At 42.2% G+C, this 26,399-nt stretch overlaps 1 protein-coding gene across 2 annotated transcripts; it reads left to right on the top strand.

Moving 5' to 3' along the window:
- Nucleotides 1–25,185, top strand: stox2a (storkhead box 2a). 2 transcript variants are annotated; one of them, XM_085458948.1, is made up of 4 exons: nt 1–598; nt 12,143–12,295; nt 15,592–18,139; nt 22,655–25,185. In XM_085458948.1, exons 1-4 carry the CDS (start codon nt 259–261, stop codon nt 22,854–22,856), a joined length of 3,243 nt encoding a protein of 1,080 aa, XP_085315074.1. In that variant the 5' UTR covers nt 1–258; the 3' UTR covers nt 22,857–25,185. The 2 variants fall into 2 exon arrangements, with proteins under 2 accessions (XP_085315074.1, XP_085315075.1); XM_085458949.1 differs by lacking the exon at nt 1–598 and adding an exon at nt 9,289–10,769.
- Nucleotides 25,186–26,399: the final 1,214 nt, after the last annotated feature.

Raw genomic sequence — 26,399 nt, 5'->3', positions numbered from 1 at the left:
GAGGTGGCTGCAGGGGACGGGTATCAGGTTGCTGATTTCCCTGGTTTTACATGGAGCACCTGTGTTTGAAACATTTAAAACTCTTTTTCTGGGAAGTCTGGAGCTTTCAGAGGAATCTGTTTCTTGAAAATGCCCAAACAAACAAAAACTCTCAGTTTGGAGATAGAACCGCGATGGAGACCTGCACTGTCCGAACCATGCCGTGCAAGGAACAGATTGTAGTTTCCGTTTGAGTCCCAAATTTTGACCGGAGCGACTATGGACAAGTTCCTCCAGATCGCTCCGCACTCCCTGGCGCTGGTGCTGTCGCGCCTTTGCAGAGGAGATGGAGAGGACTCACCGTCGCCACCGGCCTTGCTCTCAGTAAACTTAAAGCATCACTCTGGCTATGAGGTCTTCGCTAATTTCAAAGCCGTCAACATGCAGCATTTCTGGAACAAGGCGCTGACACACGCGCTGACAGAGATCTTCTTCCTGGGCTGGATAGATGAGCATGTGCTGCTGATCCAAGGGAAAGAGGTGCACCTTCAGGTCCTCAGGAACGGATGGACGAGACGGACCTTGCAACCTCCCGAGGGCTTTGACATCAAATACATAGGTGGGTAAATTGTCTAGACATGCGTGATAACAACTACAAAGCATCTTAGAAAGTTAAATGTAGCCTCAGGGTTTTCTTGTCTTCCCAGATGGATGTGTTCTAATATGGGTTGTTTGGGTTATAGAAACAACTGAGTCCTTTAGAAGTTTAAAATACCCTATTCATAGTTGGAGACAGTATTCAGCAGTAAAATAGACAAATCTTATCTCAAAGTTGTGTTAACGGAGATATTCATCAGAGTGAAAAGAACTTGCTCAGATGTCCTTATAATAATAGCCGAAGGAAGAAGAAGAAACAAAAATGTTCCCCATGTTCACCTTCTAGTGCTAGACTTCAGACTAGGCCTTTGAACTAACTGAAATTTTTCTTCTACAACATTTGTGATGATTAAATCCTGACCCATGAAGTTCAGGTGCAAACAACAACAACATTAAGCCGTACATATGTTTTTATTATAGTTTCATATGAATTCAAAGCACTCATTAAAAGAATTATCAGCTTCATTAAAAACAAAAAAACATTATAATTACTAATTATCTAGTAATGATTACTATAATTACTAGTTATCTCTGGCTCTCTTCCACAGCATGTCTTTGTCCTGTCTTCCTCCCCTAACCCCAATTATTTGTGGCTCTCTGTCGGAGCTTTCTTCCTGTTAAAAGGGAGTTTTTCCTTCCCACTGTCGTCAAAGCACTTGCTCATAGGGGTTCATATGATTGTTGGAATTTCTCCGTTTTCTTTGTGTGATTGTTGGTCTTTACCTTACAATATAAAACGCCTCGAGGCAACTATTGTTGTGATTTGGCGCTATATAAATAAAACTGAATTGAATTGAAAGCTGGATCGCTCTATTAAAATGCTGTCCACTTTATAAACTCCCTTTTTGGTGTGTCGTGTGAATCCGTTCTCATCAGCAGATCTTCTCGTCTTTTCTGGCTCTTCAGAGCTCTTCTGTGTTTTTGTTTTTCACGCTGACGTCCACACCTCTTTTTTTACGAGCTGGCAGAAACTACTGATTGGCATTTTTAGAGGTGAGAGCTCAAATATGTTCTCCTGCAGTTGAATAATTGAATAATGTGAGTCTGTGAGTAACGTTTCGACTGGCTAGCCTCAGTGAAAAAAAAGGGAGTGTAGGCATCATATCACCTTTTAACCTCAGCTGCTTCATGTCATGAGGCTTACTCATCCAGATAGCACAGACAGGATTGGAGCCCAGTTTGACTCCAGTTCAGCATTCCCACACTCTGATTCCGATTCTTCTGACAAGGCCATAACTCATATATGTGCTGAGACAGGTTGTGACGACTTGAAGTGTTGTCTAACCACTGCACCATCATACTGAGAGTTCATCATACTGGGTTTGCTCTGTGTGTGCATACGTCTGTGTTCAAATGAGACAGAGAGGCGTGCAGCTTGTCAGAGATCATCTTATTTATGTTTATTTCACAATAGAGCCAGGGTTTGAATCATCTTGTTTTATCGGTGAGCAGCATCAACCTGCAGCAGGGCAAATGCAAACAGAAAGGTCAGCAGGGTTGGGTGTGTGAAAGAAGTGAAGACTAAAAGTTTTAGTACTTGTCTTTTACTGCATAGGCTGATATCAAGAGTCTGCAATTTGAAGAATATGAGCAAAAGCATGGTTTCCAGGATTGTTTGCCGTGGACGTGGATCCTAAAAACCTAAATGTGGAGGAAATTATTGTGATTCAAATGATTGCAGCCATGACAGTTAATAACTTTGATAATGCTGACAACATTAGTGGTCATTTGAGAATAAAGTCCTGTCCATATATAAGGTAAGCAGTTGGCCACTGCTTACTCTCTGGCTGGAAGCTACTAGCCCAACAGCATCCTTTGCTCCCAGTAGTAAAAACTTAAATTCCATCCATCCATCTTCTTCTGCTTTATCCGGGGCCGGGATGCAGGGGCAGCAGCCTAAGCAGAGAAGCCCAGACCTCCCTCTCCCCAGCCACCTCCCCTAGCTTATCCAGGGGAATACCAAGGCGTTCCCAGGCCAGCCGAGAGATATAATCTCTCCAGCGTGTCCTGGGTCTGCCCCAGAGCCTCCTCCCGGTGGGACATGCCTGGAACATCTCACCCAGGAGGCGCCCAGGAGGCATCCTTGTCAGATGCCCGAACCTCCTCAGCTGGCTCCTTTCGATGTGGAGGAGCAGCGGCTCTACTCTGAGCCCCTCCCGGATGGCCGAACTTCTCACCCTATCTCTAAGGGAGAGGCCAGCTGCCCTTCGGAGGAAGCTCATTTCTGCTGCTTGTATTCGCAATCTCGTTCTTTCGGTCACTACCCACAGCTCGTGGCCATAGGTGAGGGTAGGGACGTAGATCGACCGGTAAATTGAGAGCTTTGCTTTTACACTCAGCTCTCTCTTCACCACGACGGACCGGTGCAGCTTCCGCATCACTGCGGCCGCAGCACCAATCCGTCTGTCGATCTCCGGCTCCCTTCTCCCATCACTTGCGAACAAGACCCCGAGATACTTGAACTCCTCCACGGGGCAGGAACTCATCCCCGACCTGGAGTGGGTACTCCACCCTTTTCCTTAAAAACTTAAATTGATTGCCTTAAAGTTGAGATCCGTTTGACTGCACAGTGGTATGTTTGCCATTACAACATTAAATTGACTTCACACACTCACCTACCACACTTTCACTGCTTGTTAATATGAGTACCTACTCAATCAATCACATGGCTGCAGCTCAGTTCATTTAGGCATGTAGACATGGTCAAGACGACGACCTGAGGTTCAAACTGAGCATCAGAATGTGGAAGAGAGGTGATTTAACTGACTGGTTTTTGGTTCCAGACGGACTGGTCTGACTGTTTCATTAACTGTTGATATTCTGGGATTTTCCCCCACAACCGTGTCTTGAGTTTATAGAGAATGGAAAAAAAGAAAATATTCAGTGAGCGGCACATCTCTGGATAGAAATTCCTTGTTGATGCCAAAGGTCAGACGAGAATGGCCAGAGCTGATATGAAGGCAACAGTAACTCATGCTTGTTACAACCAAGCTATGTAGACGAGCATATTCATCAAAGCTGATGAGCTACACAGCGGAAGGCCACACCTGTTCTTAGCTTAGCTTACACCTGTAAGCTAAGAACAGGAAGCTGAGGCTGGTCTGATGGGGGTCAGAATTTAGTGCAAACAACAAGAAAGCACAGATCCATCCTTCCTGGTATAGGAGGAATGGGAGATTAACAGCTGACAAATCTGGAGCGTTATTTCTGAAGCAGCATTATGTTATCATGTTAAAATGAAATTTTGTAAATTGTTGCTAGACCTTTTTCTTAGGTGAATCTCTGGATTGGGTTCTTCATATCATCAAATAGCTCAGCAGATATTTTCCAGGTAGACTTTCAGGGTTATTCACTTCATCTTGCTGTTTAAACAGTTGTAGAAACACAGACCATCAAACCAAACTCTTCACTGTTAAATTTAATAAAATAAATAATTATTTTTGTCTTGAGTGACTTTACAGTGAGTGTTATCTTAACTCTGCCTTTGAGCTGCTTGAAATCAACTCTGCTGAGCTGAAAAGCTGCTAGTTCTGTTACAAAAGACGTGATAGATTGGGATTGTGTTGTTCTGTGAGAAAAGGTGGCATAGCTTGATTGATACCGGTGAAGACAAACATTCCAGGCAGATAAGCTCTGGAATGTTTGTCTTATAGCTAATAACTCACCAGACGTTATAAATCCTGAACCAGCTGACTTTGTATGCTGTGAATCCAGATGCAAATGACTTTCTTATGTATGTAAGCTTTGTGTAGGATACATATTTTTAAAACTGAACCCCAAAAAAGACAGACTGACATCATTTAGAAGTCATCAGTTAGCTGAAGGCTGTTTTTGTTGTTCTGTTGTAGTACAGTTTAAGGGGTTGTGTTTTTGCACTTACCACCACTAGGAAACCTATTCAGTCTCTGATTTTGTGGTGTTGTGTTGAACTTGAACCATTTTGCCTCTTTTGGCCTGATTTCAGTTTATTTTTTCCAGATTGAAACACTCAATATGTGTTTCTTTACTTCTTTGTGAAGTAACAAAATGAACTATAATTGTGATATCTCAATGAAATCTTCTGATTTTCAAAAGTGAGCTGCAAGTTTTACTGACTCGTTTTCCCAGCTGTGGTGTCAGGATGTTACTTTTTGGTAGACAAGTTCTAACAAAGATCAGACAAATTTCCACCATAGGGTACTCATTAACTAGAGGTAAGTGTTGGGGGGTAATACATACACACACACACTGATATGATATTTCATTAGCATTGCTATGGAAAGAAAATTCTTCAGAAAAAAAGCTTCAGGACTTAAACTATGCAGTGAATTTTAAAAAAAAGGACTGTACTTGCACATAGTCCAGATTATCAACCAAACAGTCTGAGAATGTTTGATTGGGGCTGTGAGCCAAATAGCAGTCGGATTAATATATTTAGAGAAAAGTTGTGGATTTTCAGCTATGTGGAAACAAAGTGTTTTTTAATAGGCGACTCAGTCTGATTAACAGAGGGACTTTGTATCCTTTAGCAGCCTACAAACAATAGACAGGGGATGGGGTGTACCCCTTAGGAAGGAAAAGTCGAGTATTTGTTCCACAAAAAAAATTCTACTCAGCTGCATTCCCAGCCACAGCACAGCTCTCCACTGGACGGAAAGGGAGGGTTTTAGGAGAGAATTGAGGGAAATGTTTGACGCAGCGGAGAGATGGGATGCTATATATCTTAATGTCAGATCAGGATGTGTTATGGTGACTGTTGTGTCAAAAAAAACCCAAAATATTAGTGTCTTAATTCGAGAGTTTGAGGGAACAAAAACATGTAATGCTACGAATGTGCCGCAGGAGGGCAGACCGCTGGGAAAATGCTTCTGCTTCTGTTTGTGAGGAAGTTGGATGTGAGTGTGTGTTGAGTGGAATCTCTCCAGGAGCATCACTGTTAGTCAGTCGACCAGTTTAGTCCAGTATGGTGGACTAATGCTATGGTGTTTGGTGCAGTGTCCTTTTGGGGTTTTTTTTTATTATCAGGTGACTATTTTTTGCAATATTTTTGTTAATGATCAACTAGTAGCAAAATTCAAAAGTAGTAGATTTGAATTTATATACAACCAAGTACAAAAAAATTAAAAAGGCAGCTGATAGTGGTTTAAAATTTGACCAAGACATCCCGTTTTCCTTACTACCTTTCTTTCCCATCTTCACCACATCAGGCTTGAGATGATCTATAAACAAATGCGTTTAAGGTACAAAAATTAGTTGGCAGCATGCGTGATGATAGCGTAGATGCACCATATCGCCAAAAGTATTCGCTTATCGGCCTTCACACACATATAAACTTGTGTGAGATCCCAGTCTTAATCTATAGGAGTTAATGATGTATGCCCAACCTTTTGCAGCTGTAACAGCTTCAACTGTTCTGGAAAAGTTTTCCAAAAGACATAAGAGTGTGTTTATGGGAATCTTTGATCATTCTTCTAGAAGAGCATTTGTGAGGTCAGACGCTGATGCCGGACAAGAAGGCCTGGCTCATAGTCTCCTCTCTAATCCATTCCAAAGGTATTCTGTCAGGTTGAGGTCAGGACGCTGTGGAGGCCAGTCAAGTTCTTCCTCACCAAACTCTCTCATCCATGTCTTTATGGACCATGCTTTGCACACTGGTGCTCAGTCATGTTAGAACAGGAAGGGATAATCCCCAAACTCTTACCACATGAAGCATTAAGAGTTCCTTTCACTGGAACTAAGAAGAACTCCTGAAGAATAACCCCACATCATAATCCACCAGAATTTACACTTGTCACAGTACAGTCAGACAAATACCATTCCCAAACCCAGACTCATCCATTGGATTGCCTCAGTGGGATTTTTCACTCCAGAGACGATGTCTCCACTGCTCTAGAATCCAGTGGCGATGTGCTTTAAACCAGCGGTCCCCAACCTTTTTTGCGCCACGGACCAGTTTATGCCCGACAATATTTTTACGGACCGGCCTTTAAGGTGTCGCGGATAAATACAACAAAATAAAACTAGTACCGGTACCGAAAAAAAGAAGATTTATTCATAACACATGTGAAAAGACCCAGGAAAACAGAGTTAATGATAAAAACAATAACAAAATAACGCTGAAAACCAATAAAAACCTTGAAAACCATACATTTCACACCTGAGCCTCAACTCTCGTGGCCCGGCACCAAACGACTCACGGACCGGTACCGGTCCGAGGCCCGGGGGTTGGGGACCACTGCTTTAAACCATTGCCTCCAATGCTTTGCATTACGCTTGGTGAAAATATGTAGTCTATCTTTAAAAAGTAGGTGAACTAGCAGAAGGCAACAAACTGTGATCAGGAATGGGTCACCATCAGTCAGGATGTGTCCCAGAAGTCAAAGAATTATGATAAGTCAACGTTATGATGAGGAATGGTCTTTATAAGTACTGACTCTTAATTAAGATTAAATTGCCACTAAAAGTCTTCAAAGCATATTGTTCTTCACAAAAACTTTCGAAGATCTATTCCTGCCCTGTCAGTGCTCTAAGGTGATCACAACTTGTTGACTTCTGCTCGTCATCCTGCTTCTTAGCGATTGAGCACAGATTTTTAGTCAGATAAAGATCTGATCATTGATCCAAATTGTAATTTGACAGTTTCTTGCCTCATGGTTAGGCCTTTTTCCTTATGACATGCATAGTTCCACTATGGAACATGAAACTAATGTGCTGCGCATAGAGTTTATAGCTCTGTTATTTTTCAACCTTTCCCTTGTTGGGCTTCTACCAATTCATTGTCAAGTGTCTTAGGCTACGTCCACACGCACCCGGGTATTTTTGAAAACGCAGATTTTTCTATGCGTTTGCACCTTTCGTCCACACGTAAACTGCGTTTTTGGTCACTGAAAACGGAGATTTTTAAAAACTCCGGCCAGGGTGGATATTTTTGAAAACTCAGTTTTTACATTTACGTGTGGACGAGAAAAACGCAGAAAACGCAGCGTCAAAGGTGTGCGCCTTTTTTGACGTCACACTGTGCACCACATTATTGTTTCGGTGAAATGAATTTCTACAATACTGTTACTGTTAATTGTACTCTCTGCAGTGTTTAAATGCTTACATATACACACACAGTTACTGTCCCTCCACACATACGACTCGGTTCTGCTTCTATGCCCCATCCTTGTTTACTATTTCCCACCGAGGCTTCTAGACTTCTGATTGGCCAACATTTCTACACGGTTAGGAATATATCGCCACCTGTTGCTTTGGCATGTCCCTAGCAGCGTTTTCCTTCATTTCTGCGTTTACATGTGGACGGGATTATTTTTTAAAACGAAAACGGAAAATCTCAGTTTTCAAAAATACCCGTGTACGTGTGGACGTAGCCTTAGTTTGTGCTAACTTTGTCTTAGTAGTCTCATCTTTACATTTCCTGAGGATATCTTACAAGTATTAAAAGTTGAAATAATCAATAAAACAGTAGATTCACATATTTATGTGAATTTTTACATCATTACTACTTTCTCATGCGTGCTCCAGCCTCAAACCTTTCTAGAATTGCCCTCAGGAGATGCAAGCTTAAAGGCAAACAGCTCACTTACGACAAAGTCCATGTCATGTCTGATAAGGACAAGAGCTGATGCACACTACCTACTTTGGTGTTCTGTATTAAAAAAGGAAAACTTTAATCATTCTCTCGGGTCCAAGTCACCAATTTCAGGAGAAATTTGTGAAAACAGCTCATGATGCATGTTTTTTTCTCAGTATATATACCCGTGTCTTATAGGCAAAGTTGAAGGATCTCCATTTTTCAGCATCACTGCAGGAGCATCGTGTGTCCGTAGAACAGGCAGTCCTTGTGCGTGCGTGTGTGTGTGTGGAGCCTGTCTGCTTTCTATTTTGAGTAGCTGGCTCTTTAAGAGAACAGCACTCAAAGGTAACAGCTATGAGATCATCGGCTTGCGTCGTCATGGCAACAAAGGCTGTTGCAGCACTATTGAGAAATAAAATGGCTGGCATGGTGGTGTCGCTCTCCCTCCTCCTCCTCCTCACCACCCCTCCTTTGCTCTCCTCTTTCTTTTTGGTATCAGTGAACTGGAGCAGATTGGTTGTGACACCGTCCACCCCTCTGCCTGCACCCCATCCTGCCCTCACACTTTTCTGCTCCTTATTCTATCCCCCACCTCAACCGTCCATTCACACTCCACGCATGTGAGTCAGCACGAGCCGGCTTCGAGCGGAGGAGCTGTCGCTTTTGGACGTTATTAGGGTGATGCTTTTGGGGTTTTTCGGTGCTCCACACAGTTAAGTTACTGAATCAACTGGTGGAAAGCGCTGATGAGAAAGACACAAATCAGCAGGTTTAAAATGACTTCCACACTAGGTTGTGGCTTCACAGTCAGCTGAGAGACAGAAAAAAAGAAAAAAAGAGGAAGGCTGATTGTTCAAGGGGCCCCTCATCCTTCAAGAGTACAGCCAGTAATACTGAGAGGGTTGGAGAACAAGAGTAGGAAGGGAGGATGTAGAGACTGAGAGTTTTTGCAGTTCCCCTGGCTATCATCTGGATGCTGACATTTATTTATTTTTTTCTTGTATCTATTTTTCGAGCTGTTAATATTTGCTCTCCTTTCTGCCTTCTCTACGTCCCCTCTCTCTCTCTTGCTCTCTCTTGCATCCTCTCCTCTCCCCTCCCCTCAGCCTCAATCACCCAGACACAGACGCATGCATGCTCACGCAGAATCGCGCGCAGCAGGCGGATGCGCGCATACACTCTCTCTCACACACACATACACACACACACACACACACACACTCACACACTCTCTCACACACACACACATACTCACACACCCTTCCTGGAGGTGCTGGGAGCAGCTGCAGCATTAGCGTTGAAAGAGATTTGCCGTTGACTGGAGTTTGCATCCCCCCCGTTAATGAATGGATGCTATGGCGATCAGCTCAGGAGCTTCTTCCGTCGGATTGCGGGATATGGTGGATATCTATTCTTGAATTTATTTATTTATTTCTATGCTCTCCATTTTTTTCTCCCCACCCTCTGCTGGTGTGCTGTTGTCGAAAGGACGATGGGGTCTTGTGCTTGATCGGATAAAGATGGAGGTGAACGTGGCGTCTCCGCTGCTTGGCATACTATTGAGGTTTCACTGCCCATTAGGGTGAATGGAGCTTTTATTTCTGTGTTTTTTGAAGCGGGCTCTTTTGTTTTACGGGGATCGGCCGAGCACTCCTGTGGTGAATTGAGCTATTGTCGAAGACTGGGCCTCTCTTAAGCTTTGAATCTTTGACCATCCATCCGTCCCCTGCCTCTCTCCCCCTGCTACCTTCTACTCGAAAGGAACAAGCAGATCCCAAAAACCTCCGCTGAAATCTTCCCTCACCGTCCTCCTTCTTTCCAATGCCCCATTTCCCTCATCTCTACCCCTGCCCCCCCACCTCTCTCCTGCTCCCTCCTCCCACATCAGAGTGGCTACGTAATGTGCCTCCCTACGCATGCAAATGGGGATGCTACGAATGGTGGCTGGGACTGATGTCGATGAAAGGGTGATGCCTCGCGCAGTCACCTGCACCTCTGCTGCCACTGCCATCAATCCAGATCAGCCTGGGAGAGCCCAGCAGCCGATGACAACCACCCACAGTGCGAACACGGTCGTTTGTAGCTTGCTCGTGGATGTAAATGAGACATGTGTATGTGTGTGAAGGAGCACACTGGTTCCTGCCATGTCTGGTGTGTGATCGCTCTAGCGGGACGTTCTTACTAATGCGGGGGAGGCACTGAGCCCGAGGTTTGTCGACCTCCCCCTGCACACACCCCCCTTCCCCCTTTCCCCTTCTCCCTCCTTCCCTCCCCCCCCCCCTCCCTCCCACCCCATTCCACCCCCCTCCCTCCAACCTTATCCCGAGAAGCCCAAGGGGGGTGAAGACCACCTGGTTTAAAAAAAGAAAAAAAATACGATTTTGAAAAAAGGGGGTCACGATGAAGAAGAACCGCAGCAGCAATCTGCGGCGGGCCTGGCCCAGCTCGGAGCTCGCCGAACGCCCGCTGGAGCACAACCTCTCTCGTAGTGAGAAAGACATCCGTGTGCAGAAGCAGCATCTTCCTCCGCCTCCTCCCCCTCATTTCTCTCCATCCCCGCCAAGTTATCGTGCGCCAGGTGAGTCAGACCCTCCCACTCTCAGAAGCTCCACCCTCTCTACTCACGACTGCTCAGTCAGTAAACTTTGGTCGCTCTGAAGTAGGAGGTGTTAACAGCTCCCTTTTTTCTTTTTTTTAGTTTTCCAGGGTGTTATCATAGAATCAATGACTTTATTTGCACTTTAGCGAGTCCTGCTTTCTTTCTTAAGGTTTAGGGCTTCTTGTTTTTCATATTCTGAATTAATATTGTAGTGTTTTAGTAGATTTATACGGTGTGTCTGAATAGTCTCAGTACAAGAACAAGTTGTGCATTCTGTGGCAGATTTGTATTTTGTGTTAGATAAGATTATGTAAAGGCTTGTGGCTATCCCAGTATCAGAAATGCAATTACCGGGAATTTTTTGATCCTTTCAGTACTTCTGTTACAAACATTAGCTTGTTCCTCTGTTCTCTTTCTCTTTCTCTTTCTGTTTTTTTTTTTTTTTTGCTTCTTTGGTATAAGACATTATAAAAGCAAACTAGGAGGGGATTTACTTTTGTGCCGATCTTGAGCATACGTGGCTTTTCTTATGTTTACTAGAATACACGTAAAGCCTTGTACAGCCACATACAGCTTAATAGGGACTGTGATACTGAGTAGAGATAACGTCATTGTGTTGCTTAACTGACCATTCAGCTGAGCAGGCTGAGGAGGCAGAGCCCTGCACACATTTCATCCTAGGCAGAGGAACCATGGGCAGCACCAGATCTGTTTTCAAGTTGCTGAAGATGAGGAAGCACAATGCTTAATGAAAGATTAAATATAGATGCTCTGATGATGCAGTTTCTGCACCTTGTCATATGATTGTCAATCACCTGATGCAGGTCAGAGGACAGGGTCACTACAGCAGATGCCGCAGCAGTGGATTCAGTGTGTCGCTTTGCAACCTTTCAGCAGAACCAGTGTTTGCTCTTTAAAGGGCTTGAAGCTCGGGCGCCTGGTTGTAAAGATGATTTCACTACTCACTACAGCTGACGGCAAAGCTAGCTTATGGAGAATTTATCTGGGGTAGGTCATCAAAAATAGCTTTTCATTTAAATTTCAGATATGCTGATTGTCCAAGTTCCTGTTTCTGTTCGTAAAACGATGTTAATCAGATAGCTGCGCTGTGGAGATTCAGGTGATCTCATACTCCGGTCGCCGCAGCAGCAGCTGCCTCGCTTTGCTAAGCTACGAGAAACGGGAGGAGCAAGAGGCTGAGGAAGCAGAGAGGAGGGGTGGAGCCGTTACAGGCAGGCGGCATACACACTGCTGCTGTTTGACCATTACATCATAGCTTCACACGCTGCGCCTGCTGTTCATTCATGATCTAACAGTTGTGCTTTTGCCTCCTCCTCCTCCTCCTCCTGCAGGTGACGTGTCTCCGATCAGTATGTCACCTATCAGCCAGTCACAGTTCATCCCGCTGGGAGAGATCTTGTGCTTGGCCATCTCTGCTATGAACTCTGCCCACAAGCCTGTCAACCAGGAGGCACTGGTGGAGCACCTCACTGCCAGCTTCCCAGGTATGCCCTCGCACCTGCGTCTTAACATGGTACTGCACTCAAACATGCCTTTAATACATACAGTATTAAAATAAAATGGATCAGTTTTTGTATAAATATGATAAATTTAACACAAAATCATCCTCCATTTGGATTTATTCAATATAATTAATACACGGTTTGAACAGTATTGGCCAGTCAGTTTGTCCAGTTACGTTTAAATCCTCTGAAAATGGGAAACTGTGTATAAAAATGGCTATAAATCTTGAACAGTTAAAAATTTTAAACTCAAAGCATGCACTTTGATAACATCCTGATTATTTGATTTGGAATCCACTATAGTGGTGTACAGAAGAAACAATAACAACAAATGTATGATTTTCCGAAACATTATGGCCCTAGCAGCATCTTGCTTTCATATTTAACATTGTAAAACTCGTGCAAGAGAATTCAATTTTATGAAACTAGAGTGTTTATTGAACAAGTACAAATTCAAAACAAAAAAGAAAAGACATTAAATCAGTAATATCACTTTGCATATGTGAGTTTTAAATTTAGCTATATCCAGCATTTTTATACAGCCGTTTCCTCACAATAGCTCTGCATGTGTTTTGACTGGTAGAGGTCTCAAACTGTGATCATTGTGTAGCCTGTTGTCATTCACAGATATACTTGCATATGTTTCCTTGCTGTAAAGCAGTTAAAATAAATAGTCGCATCATTTCTGTGTTAAAAACTATAACTGATATAATGTCAATACATTATATGAATGTCTATATAAAGGTTATGAGTGAAGTGAACAGCTTTTGATGATAACTGGGTATTTATTAAAGGGTCAGTCCATGTCAGATCATCACATGCCACCCAGCTGAATATGTCAGATATGCCTGAAAATGTCACACAATGCCTATATTTTACAAGGTGATATAAGATGTGAGTGATTATCCCAATCACTTGATGCATGTGGATGTGATATTAACAGAAACTTACTCTTTCTGAAAAAGGTGTTCATATCTGGAGGATATGATACTAAAGGTTGATGAAAATGAATTTTCCCCATATTTAAGTTGGAACTATTCACCTGTTTTGGACTGTTTTAACCTCCTAAGACCCGAACTCTTTAATAGCATGCATTTTTAATTTCTCTTTGATATTTGGGCTGATTGGGACCTGATGAATGTAAAAACAAAGAATTACCAGATTTTTTTTTTTTTACCTAATTTTTGTTTCTGAGAAAAATGAGAGCTACATATGAGGATATTCATTTGAAATTTCGATAGAACAGTAGCAGCATAATGTCCTGGTTATCAGGCCCTTGTAGAGCAAAATTGAGTATTTTGGTCTAAATAACCCAAAATGTGATGTCCATCTACAGGGAGTGCAGAATTATTAGGCAAATGAGTATTTTGTCCACATCATCCTCTTCATGCATGTTGTCTTACTCCAAGCTTTATAGGCTCGAAAGCCTACTACCAATTAAGCATATTAGGTGATGTGCATCTCTGTAATGAGAAGGGGTGTGGTCTAATGACATCAACACCCTATATCAGGTGTGCATAATTATTAGGCAACGTCCTTTCCTTTGGCAAAATGGGTCAAAAGAAGGACTTGACAGGCTCAGAAAAGTCAAAAATAGTGAGATATCTTGCAGAGGGATGCAGCAGTCTCAAAATTGCAAAGCTTTGAAGCATGATCATCGAACAATCAAGCGTTTCATTCAAAATGAATGTCAGAAATGTATATTTGTGAATGTGGAGATGTTATATTGGTTTCACTGGTAAAAATAAATAATTGAAATGGGTATATATTTGTTTTTGTTAAGTTGCCTAATAATTATGCACAGTAATAGTCACCTGCACACACAGATATCCCCCTAAAATAGCTAAAACTAAAAACAAACTAAAAACTACTTCCAAAAACATTCAGCTTTGATATTAATGAGTTTTTTCGGTTCATTGAGAACATGGTTGTTGTTCAATAATAACATTATTCCTCAAAAATACAACTTGCCTAATAATTCTGCACTCCCTGTATGTGGACGCCAGGTCCTAGGAGGTTAAAGAATATAATGTGCCTTGTGTTTAATAAGGTTTAAACAAAATATTGCTCCTTTCCTGCAAAATTGTGGTTTCTGCAGGTCTCCAAATATGCTGCCAGAGATTACACATCCAAATTATTAGTGACATCAGACATTGATCATGTTTGCTTGTTTTTTAAATTAGGAATTGAATGGAATAGCCCAAAAAACAAATCTTTTCGGAAACTAAACGTGCATTGAATCCAGACTAGAAATTCTCACAGTTTATCTGGAGTTTGTGTGGAGACACTGGCACACATGGCAACAATAATTTGCACATTTGTGAAGGCAACATTAAAACCTGAACAACATTTTCAGGTTTTGGGGGCAGCATGTGCTGCTATCCAGATGGCTTCTAATGGAGGGCTTTGCTTATTTCAGCAAGATAATACCAAAGAACATTCTGTATGTATTACAGCAACATGGCTCAGGAGTAATAGAGTCTAAGTGCTAACTTGGCCTGCATGTTGTCTCAGACTTGTCATCCATTGAAACCATGTACTGTATTGTGAAAAAAAGCATACTGCAAAACATGCATCAAGTTTCTGAACAGCAAGAATGGGAAATGCAAGCTAAACACCAATTAGCTGTAAAACACTCTTTTTATTTAAAGTCAAAACCCCTTCATTCTCACGGCATGGTCATGTTTAACCTAGAAAACACAAATTTATTTGGGATTATCAGGGAATTAAATAGATTACATTTAAAATTAAAATACTGGATCTGTTTTTGTGGTAAACTTTCACCTGTGGTGAACCATCAACAAACCAGAATCCAAAAAAATCCTGAACTACATTCACCAAACATAAGAAGCACACTAAAGATGGCATATGAGTAAAAAGTGAGACTACTACTACATTGTCCTTTAACACAGGGTATTTAATAGCCTGGATTTGATTACAGTTGCAGCTGGAAAAAAAATCCCTTGGTTAAGACTGTTCAATTGGGTAACTTTTTGCATATAAAGAGGGAAATTCACTTTGAGCAGCGTGTCATGAAAAGGTGAGGCAATGCAACACGTGTTAAATAAAAGTTTAAAAAAATAAGTAAATTCAAGACATTGCTGATATCATCCCCTTTTCCACTTCTTTCTAAGTCTTAGTCTCTAAGTTTTTTACATTCCACTTTCTTTGCCTGCAACAAATGTTACCTACATGCCTGTATTTGAAGTGAACTTCAGGAATTTGAAGCTTTTAAAATAAAGCTGTGACTCAAATAATTTTTCATCTGTTTTCTGCAGGTGTGCCTACACCCAGCTCAGAGGTTTTGCGACATACCCTAAACATGCTGGTGCGAGAGAGGAAGATCTACCCAACTCCAGAGGGCTACTTCATTGTCACTCCCCAGACCTACTTTATCACTCCTTCTCTCATCAGAACAAACAACAAGTGGTATCACCTGGATGATCGACTGCAAGAGCGTCCACAGCAGCAGCAGCAACAACAACAACAACAACAACAACAACAGCCACAGCAACAACCTCAGCACTGTGCTACACCTCAGTCTGGCAATGCCACACCATCCACGCCTGGCTGTCTGAGGGAGAGGCCTCCTCGCAAGAATAACAATGATTCGTACAATTCCTATCGCGAAGACCCGTCCAAACATCACCCCCCTGCACTCCCGAGCAAGTCACCAAAGGAGCACAGGGGAGATTCCTATCAAAGTAAGCCACCCAAGGATCACAGCGGCGGGGATCCTCCGCCGAGTGCGTCAGCCAAGGAGCACCGAGGTGAGCCGCCATCGTACCCCCATCCCCCGGCTCCCACCTCTCCCCCTGCCCAGCAATCGCCGTCTCAAGATCCAGCTGATAAGGGCAAAAGCATCACTTCTTTCCCCTATAAAACTGACACTCTGACCAAAAAGAAAGAAGGTAGTGGTGGGGGCGGCGGAAGCGGCGAGAAGCAATCCAAAAGGTTTGGACTCAGGCTCTTCAGGCTGAGTTTTAAGAAGGACAAAATGAGGCAGCTGGCAACCTTCTCAGCCCAGTTCCCTCCGGAGGAGTGGCCGCTTCGTGACGAGGATGTGCCAACCACACCCATCCCCCGCGAAGTGGAGATGGAGATCATTCGCAGAATCAACCCCGACCTAACGGTGGAGAATGTTGCGAGGCACACGGCTGTGATGAAGAGGTTAGAGGAAGAGCGCACGCAGAAGAACAAAGCGGGGTCTTCAGCCCAGCACAGCGCACGCAGCAGGAGGGGCAGAGGCCACCGGAGGGCTCCACATGGTAAGTCCCGCTCTCATAGCAAACCGCGGACCTCCAGGGGAGACCCATCTGAGGGTTCAAACTGGGATCTTGTGTTCATGGAAAGGGATTACCGCTTCTTTAGCCACTCGTTAGTTCGCTCACCCCGAGAGGCTATGTACACCTTGGAGCGCAGGCGAAGTGGCGGCGCGACATACCTGGTCCACAGCAACCCCAACATCACTGAGTCATACTGCCCTGTTACCCCTGAGTGGGATGTGTCTGGGGAGCTAGCTAAGAGACGGACAGAGATGCCCTTCCCCGAGCCTTCACGTGGAACATGCCAGTCCAGAGTGCAAAGGAGTCACAGTCACAATCAGGACAGGAAGTCTCGTCACGAGAGGTCAGATCAGGCGAAAGAACGATCTCGGTCCATGGACAATTCTCTAAAAGGCCCGTCACTGGGTGCACCAGAAGACTTTGAACCAAGTCTGGAGGAGCGTAGTCATTACTACACTGATGATGGCACCCTGCGGGCCACGCAGAAGTCCTCCCATTACTCAAGGATCATGTTCTCTGCTGCTAAGTTCCACTCTGATTTCAATGTGCCTGATTTGGGGAAAGGGAGTTTGGATGAGTCAAGGATCCGGAGTACAATGGAGAGGAACAAAAGCAGAGACAGCCTGCCAACGTACAATGAGCTAATGGGACTTTCTTCTAAGCCCTCAACAGATGAGTACTTCCAGTGCAATACGTCAAATGAAACAATCTTAACTGCCCCTTCGCCTCAGGCAAAATCAGAATATGACACATTAACCTCATCAGGGGGACTCCGAAAGGGCTCTCCGGCTGACCGCCAAACGCCTCACCTCACCTCTCCTCACACGATGGAGTACAAAGAGGACTTGTCGGCAGCAAAAGGACAGAACGGCTCAACGCGACTGACGCCAAGCCAGACGCCGGAGCCGGCGCAAAATGCCCGTTTGACGCCACACCAACACAATGTCGATCCCGGAGGGGGAGGAGGTGGTATGGTGATCAAGAGGAAAGAAATCTTCAGCAAGGACACTTTGTTCAAACCTCCACACAATGCCTTGTCCAGCGGCTACGTGGACAGCAGCTACACCAAGTCTGGCACATTGCGGAAAGCCTCACATGCCAAATCAACAGAGGCCCTAGACAATCCTGAGCCCCAGCAGCCTTCCAATTCAGCGACTTCCTCAGCGTCACCTGCAGTTTTACAGGGCTGCTTAGAGCCAACAGTCCCCTCCGCCTCCTTTGACTATTATAATGTATCCGACGACGAGGAAGAGCCAGAGGAGGACTCGCACAAAGAGTTGGCTTCGGCAGAGGACAACAAAGACCACGGGGAAGGGGGTGGTAATGGTGGAGGCAGTGGTGGTGGTGGGGAGGGAACCATGCAGTGGCTCCTGGAACGGGAGAAGGACCACGATCTGCAGCGAAAACTGGAGACCAATCTGACTTTACTCAGCCCCAAGGAGACAGAGAATAGCAGCAGCCAGAAGTCAGCCCACTCTGCCCGTTTGGACAGCATGGACAGCAGCAGTGTCACGGTGGACAGTGGATTCAACTCCCCCAGGTATGTGCTAAAGTAGAGCTGGGCGATATGAGATTTTTTCATATCACGATATGTTTTTTTCATTTCAGGCGATAACGATATCTATCACGATATGAGCCAAATAACTATATTTGTAAGATTTAAATGTGCCGTTGCTCACAAGTAAAATGTGAAATAATCAGCAGCTTGTTTTTATTTAAATATTTATTTCCCATAATAAGTTCAACAGGGTAGATGTACTTAAGGAACATGAGACTTTTTCAGATAAATAAAGGCAAATATTGCAAACTACACAAAAGGCAGCCACTAAAGCGTTTAAGTTTCAAAATAGGACAAACGAAACAGACTAAATTGTCAATTCCACTTAGAAACAAAATATTAATTCTAAAAATAAATCTTAGTTTGTTTTACAGAAGAACAGACAAAACTGACTAACTTTTGTCAATATCAAATAAACTGAGAACTAAAAGGAAATTCTCAATCTCTCCTTGTTGTATAGCTGAGCTTTTCAAACAGTTTTAACAGTTACTTTAGTCTGACAAAAGACGAATGATGAATTAGCGCTTCCAGTCAGAGACTGAGGCTACGTCCACACGTACACGGGTATTTTTGAAAACGGAGATTTTCCGTTTTCGTTTTAAAAAATAATCCCGTCTACACATAAAGGCAGAAATGAAGGAATCGCTGCTATGAACATGCCAAAGCAGCAGGTGGCGCTAGATTCCTAACCGTGCAGAAATGTTGGCCAATCAGAAGTCTAGAAGCCTCGGTGGGAAAAAGTAAACAAAGCTGGGGCATAGAAGCAGAACAGAGTCGTATGTGTGGAGGGACAGTAACTGTGTATATGTAAGCATTTAAACACTGCAGAGTAGAATTAACAGTAACAGTATTGTAGAAATTCATTTCACCGAAACAATAACGTGGCGCACAGTGTGACGCATGCACCAGTTTATTGTATTTCCAGACTTGCTTTCGGCACAATTTACAGTGCACGCTACTCTGTTTTTTGTCAGACTTGAAATAGCCGAAATACCTTCACCCTACGGAACTTCTATGGCTCTTCCGTTCGACAATCTCTCCGGCATTGGAACCATCATCTGTTTTCTCTTCGGTCACGCTCGGTTGATTTTTCTAGTCAGCACACTCATTTCCTCCATTACGCGCTGGTTCCATTACCCGCTGGCTGCTTCCCAAACAAACACACGTGCGGCGTGGCACTTGTGCTGTACGTAACAAGTCACGCGACGTGACGCTGCGGCTGTGATTGGTTCGGCTCTGCGCTACTTGATTTGGATTGGCTGACCCTTTTTTTTTTTTTTTTAAGAGGACAAGAGCGGCGAGGTCTATCGCGATAGCTTAATTTCTCTATCGAGTAAAAGTTATATCGCGATACATATCGTTATCGTTCTATCGCCCAGCTCTATGCTAAAGTAAACTGCGTATGACATAAAAGTGCAACTTAGAGTGCGGTTAGGATGCTGAGGTAGAGCACACGAGGGCCTGAATATTTCCTCTAAAACAGATGTCGTGGTTATGTGTAGTTTGTTGAAATGAATAAAGCTTCTTGCACCCAGACCTTAGTGAAAGATGTCATGGGTCAATATGAAGGCTCCAAGACCAAAGAATACTTAATTATAATTGATCTTTTATCCCGTCGTCAACCTTCCTGGTTATGAATCTATTCACTGTAGCTGGCTAACAATCAACTCATCTGAGACTACTCATATCAGTGTCGTGTTACACTGTTTGCTTATCACTAGGCTGAAAAAATATGAGCTTTCAGCTTTGGCAATAGTGCTGTAAAGGTTCTGTATGTATGTCAAAGTCCATCCATTGAAGATGCTGGTTTGTGCTCATCCACCGATGTGCTTATTTAGCTGCTGACTGCTTTGTTTAAAGCAACAATGAGGTTTGTGCATGTGTAAATAGGGTGTGAACATCCTCACAGTTATTCTTTTCAATAAATAGATGAAAGTGTGCAAAATGGCACGCATTAACATCAGATTCTTGATGGTGAGCAATAAACCAGTCTCTGCCTATCAAACTTCTATTTTTTTGGTCTTACAGGATCTGCACAGTTTTCACTTTAAACACACACGTACTCGGTGGATGACACTGAGTTGTAGGAGGGTTGTGTCATCATACACAGTATGAGCTTAGATGGGCGTAACTACTGTGATGTCACTGTCGGCATCTGGCATGGTTGGAAAAGACAAAAACAAATGTGAAGAGGATGAGCGGGTCTGAGTGTGAAACTGCACACTCATTGATTTATGCCTTGTGATTGACAATTTATTAGCTAATGACTGTGTGGTTTCATACCATGGGAAATCTTACCACAGATGATCAGGATTTATAGCAGGAAATATACCTTATTTTTTCTTTTTTTTAATTCAGTATAACCCAAAATGAGTGATCAAGCCCATACAATCAGACTTCTACAGCACCAGTCTTTTTGACACCACAGCCCTCTGCTGGCCTTCAGACAGAATGCAGGGTTAAGGCACCTCTGCTTTGGCTTTATTGCTCAAACCTGGAAGCTACAGCTATGTTTGCAGTGGTCATTACTTTTTGGAGAAGGTAATCTAAAAGGACTGTATAATATACTATATGGACAAAAGCACTGAGCCGCCTACATAGTGCATTTTGCGAAGCTCCTGGTGTACAGTATTTGTGCTGATGTTAATGCCAGAGGAGGTTTGGAGCTCTGTAGCTATTCGGTCAACTGAGTATTGGCAACATTTAAGCGCTACTGATTTGGTTCTTTATAGCGAAGTTGCTTTAGTTCCTAAACGCTTCCACTTTCCAATATTGCCACTTACATCTGATTGCGGAATCACTGGGAGGGTGGAAACTCCACAAACTGACTTGATGCAGCATAGCATCCCATTACAGTACCACGCTCAAACTCACTGAGAAACATTTCTGAAAGAACAAGCCTTTCTTCCAGAAATGTTTGTAAAGTCAGACTGCATGGCTAGGTGCTTGATTTTATGCACATGTAGCAATGGGACTAAAAACACTTGAATTCAAAGATTAAACAGCGTATCCCAATACTTTTGTCCATCATGTAACCAGAGATGGGCGTTGCTGTAATCTGATTACTTTTTTCAAGTAACGATTAAAGTAAGAGATTAATATTGCAAAAAAAGTCATTTGATTACTGCTGCTTTCCCATAGCCATGCTGCGTTACTGCGTTACTAAACCGTGATTTTGTTTGTGAGAGTGTCGCGTGTCAATGGTGTAAGCGCGCGCGACGTCTGTGGCAGCAACAGACGTGTGCAGATCAACATTGGATAACATGGAGGGCGGGAGAGAGTACGACCATGCAGCATTTAAAGCTTGGAAGTACTTACATTACTTTTGAGTTTGATTCCATAAAAAGTGACAAAAACATTAGCGTCCGCTGTAAACTGCATGGAAACAAAACGTCTTTCTACAGCGAAAACTTAACCTTCAAATCTGAGCAAGTACCTAGCACGCTGCCACAGGAATGTGAAATTCACAGAGAAACCCCCGGATCCTTCCACTGACATGACCTAATTAGTTTTTAAAATAAGTAATCAGTAAAATAACTGGATTACTTTTTTGGACAAATCGACAGTAATTAGTAACAATTACTATTTTCAAGTAACTTGACCAACACTGGTTTTAACTGTAACAAACTTAACTTTGAAAAATACCCAAAAGTAAACAGCGGTACATAAACGAATCATACAAAGCTATTCCAACTCCATATTTTACTGGTTGCAAGCATCTGTTTTACAAGCCATTTCTGTTTCTTTGAGTCAAATATGAAGCAAGATTAATGTGTGAGAATCATGTGTGAACCAGTTCTGGATAAACTGACAGACAGTACAGGGGTGTATATCTTCCAGAAGCTTCTAGAAGGCATGCATGCTCTCATTTAATATTATCAAAAAGTAGAAATTCAAACCTAAAGCAATCGATGCTGGGCAAGCTCCAAAAAATGTTGGATGCTACACTTGGTAAAATAGAACATCTGCCATTAAACCTGCCTTACTATTATAAATCTTTGCTTTTCAAACTCACTGGCACTTACAGTACTACTTCGCATTTTGTAAATGTCTCTAGTTGGTAAAAGAGAATGATGGTAGATGTTTTCACACACTGATGATCATGTGTAAAATGGAATCGCCACTGTAATACATTTTTAAATTTTGCTGTGTATTTAGCGTTGATACAAATACGAATATTTATTTATAAACTAATAAATATCCTGTATTTTGGAACTTAACATTGGGCTTAAAGATACAAGAAAGTAATTAGCATAATCGACATGTGGCAGATCTAATTGTTAACACTTGACTTACATTACCTTTTTGTTTAATAGCGTGATAATTTTGTCAGTAACCTATCATCTTTTTTCCCCTCAGCATTCGAAGTCTGCTTTAAAATGGTATCAAAAGTATTTCAGTGGGTTTCCAATATGTTTTTTTTTTAAACAAACTCAATTTATGTAACTCAATTTTCGTAACAAAAAAACTGCATGTCATGTTGTCTTTGTCGTGCAGGACACGTGAAAGCCTTGCATCCAACACATCCAGCATAGTGGAAAGCAATAGACGGCAAAATCCAGCGCTGAGCCCCGGCCACATTGGCACCAGTAGTATCGGACTGCCATTCAGCTTTCGCACCATCCCAGAGCCCCCCACCACACAGCCTGAGAAACTCCAGAAGTCATCGAACTGCCTGGCCTCCATCACCAGCGTCTGACAGGCAGCACAGACTGAGACCATAACGGTGGTGGAGGAGAGAGGAAAGTGGGGTGCTTCACCAGTTTTTTTCCACCCACGCTTTCCTCAACCAACACACACACATAAACACTCACACGCGTACATCTTCAGACTCCTGAGAATCCATTTACTGGGACTGTTATAAAAACAGGCATGGCTTCAATAGACTGTTCCCACAGCTTCAAGAACTTAACTGCAAAAAACAGAAGAAAAACTACAGAATATCCAGACAACTGTAGGTGAAGGAACCTACCTGAAGTACTTTGATTTTGGTGACATGGACTCTAGTTTGGCTTATATCAAGATTCTTGACTATTGGTATTGGAAAGTAGTAGACTATAGGATTCAAGTTACATTTGGAAATATCAAGGAAAAAAAACAACTTTTTATATTGCTTAACAATACATGTCCAATTAAATGTTCTCCTTCCTGAAATAGTTCTTCAGGACGATTTAATGTATCAGCACAATGTCAAGATAATAAAAGTTGATCCTGAGAACAACAAATGAAAGATATTAACACATAAATCAGCTCAGATTTGTGTACCGCAATGCAAATTATGTATGTATACTCGATACTTTTGATATCCTAATTATTATAATGGTGGTATTAAAGATGCTATGTGACCAAAAATGATGTTTGGGTAAAATTAGCTGCACCTCACCGCCTACACAAGCATTGCAGAAGATCAAACGGCTCTTGCAGCGCAGCGTGGTTTTGTGTCTGATTTTTGGAGCTTTTCTTCATATCACATGTGATGTTCAGGAAAAAGCAGATGTTTAAATTTCGTTTTTGCCTCAGGACCTGAGTGTTGGCCTAAAAGCTGAAGTCATAGGTAACGGCACACTTTCAACGCTCATGCTGAAGTTGTTTTGGAGCGCTCAGTAGTCTAATCATAATATTCCCGAGCAGATGGAGTGTGTTACCTGTGTTTTATCTGCTTAATGAAAGGTAAAAATGTGGTGCATTTTGGGAAAAATTGGGCAGATTTGCAATAGCTGAATCAGTTGTGGTTTTTTGTAAAAAATTTTGTTGGTACTTTTATTCTTTTTTTTTTTTTTTAAATTTCAGTAAGTAGGCCGTTCCTGTGGCTTACACGTTAGCCTGCCAAGCAAAAGATCCATGGCGTGATTCCACAAGGAGATGCACATCATTTTGGGGTTGCATCTGGTGTAAATATCAAACGTGCTGTGGTGACGCCCTGCAAATAAGAGAGTAGCTGACAGTCACTTAGTACATAAAAGTTCCTGTTAAAAGTCTCAAACTGACCAGAGGTGATTAATCAGTTAACTAAAAATCAACCTTTCTGATGAAAGTTTTGGTTGATCTTTGACCAAAAAATTCTAAAAACTTGTTTCTGCTCTCACTATGTTTTTTCGAGAGGGCTTCTCATAGTCCATTATTAGTCTCACAAAACGACTCACTGTGGGCTTTGAGTGGACTTTGAGGACTTTTGATGATCAGATGGTAAAAAATAGAATATTAATTAGATCAATCAATAATGAAATTCATTATTAGGTTTATCCCTACACACGGTGCACTAAGGCAGAGTACATAAACTGTATGAGAACAGCTACAGTAACTCAGCTGTTGTTGATGTTTGTTTAGAGAGAAAAAAGGCACGGGGATTTTTCACTTTTTTTTTTTTTTTTGACCACAAAATCAGTCATTTATAACTCTATAACACAAAAGGTGTTGCAAAGCTGAAATTGTTCGCCCAGCACTACTGCCTTAAAGGGCATAAAGTCTTCCAACCAAGTGGGAGGAGCTGTATTCTCTATGGTATTCATTTAAAAAGCCTTTCCTTCAATTCAAAACAAACATGTTTCAGATCTCTATCAGGCTTCAAAGCCTTTTAATAAACAGATCTATCTTTTAAATAATAAATTGTACAATATTTTTGGACCAGTGTACAAGAGAACGTGATGTTTGCTCGTTTTTTCACCCTAAAACGTTGAGAGATGGTTACATCAGTCTGGCTGCAGTTCTCTGGGTGAACTGTAGGTGGAGACAAACACAGGTCTAACACACTGCTGCAGCAATATTGGGAAACAAGCATGAAGGGACGCTTTAAGGTGACTCTGTCCGGACGTTTATGGTTTCATTTCCTCATTTTAATGACTAAAAAGTGTAAAAAGTGTTGTACAGCATGTACATGAAAGTTTTCCCCATGATGAAAGTTTTAATTAACAGCCTTGTATGCCTTTAAAAGATTATTCAAGAGTTTTAAATATTTCTAATCAGTGTTGTGTTCATCTGGGAGAATACCAGAAAAACAGATTTCTAATAAAAAAAAAAGATTTCTTTTATTTTTGGGGGCTCTGACCTTTGAAAAACTCATTAAGGGCGCACTCTAGTGGTTGTCTCCTGGTAAAGCAGCGGCATCAAACTGTTGGGAGTTTGTTGCGCCGAATGAGCGAGTGAAGCTCATTAAACCGATCTTATAAAGGTAAGATGAGTTAAGATCTTCTCATGCTGAAAAGCTGTGGTTTTTTGATGTTTACAGGAGTCCAACAAAGAAAAAACTCATTCACAAGAGAGAGTGGACTGCTGTTCGCTGTGGCTGTGTGTTTTTATGCGGAGTGTGCGCCACTTGAATACTTATAGATATTTTTTTATGAGTTTATTTAAAAGTATAAAATTATTTAGTAGCACCAAAGTCCAAAATCTAATTGGACGACTGTTACTTAGCTCTGTGATGACGTTCCTGTGTGATCAGCAGCTGTCCAATCACGTCTCCCGCTCTGGCACGTTGTGTAAGCATCGTTAAATCTACAAATAGCAGTGTTTGAATTAAGAGTTGAAGCCAGAGAGTAAAGAATGAAAGACTATAAGATAACACAAATCAGGAATTCACCTCGAAATGCCAAAAGGTAGAAAGTAGGCATTCGAGCTGCACGTGCATACTGCATCCAAAGGTCAAAAACAAGGTGTTAGGGTCAAAAGTAATAATGAAAAAAAAAACAGCATGTATGAGAAACCCTTATGTTTCCATAGCAACTTGTCAAACCAAGCCAAATCTTTATCAATTTAATAATTGATAATTTGTGCAATTTCCTTTTAGAGGACAATGAGGAATTCATATTTTCAGCATGACAAATAGAACTGAAGATCCACGATGTTGTTTTTTCTTCCAAACAGTTACTGAACAATGAAACTTAAATTTAATCCAGTAACAAAGATAGAGTTCATCTGTACTGCCAGTGTGGGTTTGCGCCCAGAGTCCAAAGAGATGCTTGTTACGTAAAATGGTAAATTCTGACTGTGATTGTTTTTCTGTCTGTGTGTTAGCTCTGTGATGCACTGCCCTATATGCATACCTAAAACAGGTTTCTGCCCTTCTGAAAGATGAAAGTCACAGAGCTTTATGTTTTACTTGGTTCCCAAAAGCATTCTCTGAAGTTTCTCTGAAAACTTTTTAAAAATGATCACTAAAAGTGATCGTGTTGATAAAACACGATGCTGTAACATCATTAAAACATTTTTGGTGGCAGGTTATTTAAATGAATGCAGGCTGACCCCT

Source organism: Copadichromis virginalis, linkage group LG6 (assembly GCF_057382275.1).
Source record: "Copadichromis virginalis isolate Kocher_CV1m ecotype Utaka linkage group LG6, C_Virginalis_male_GT1.1, whole genome shotgun sequence".
Classification (NCBI taxonomy): Eukaryota; Metazoa; Chordata; class Actinopteri; order Cichliformes; family Cichlidae; genus Copadichromis; species Copadichromis virginalis.
This window is presented reverse-complemented; position numbering and strand designations above follow the sequence as displayed.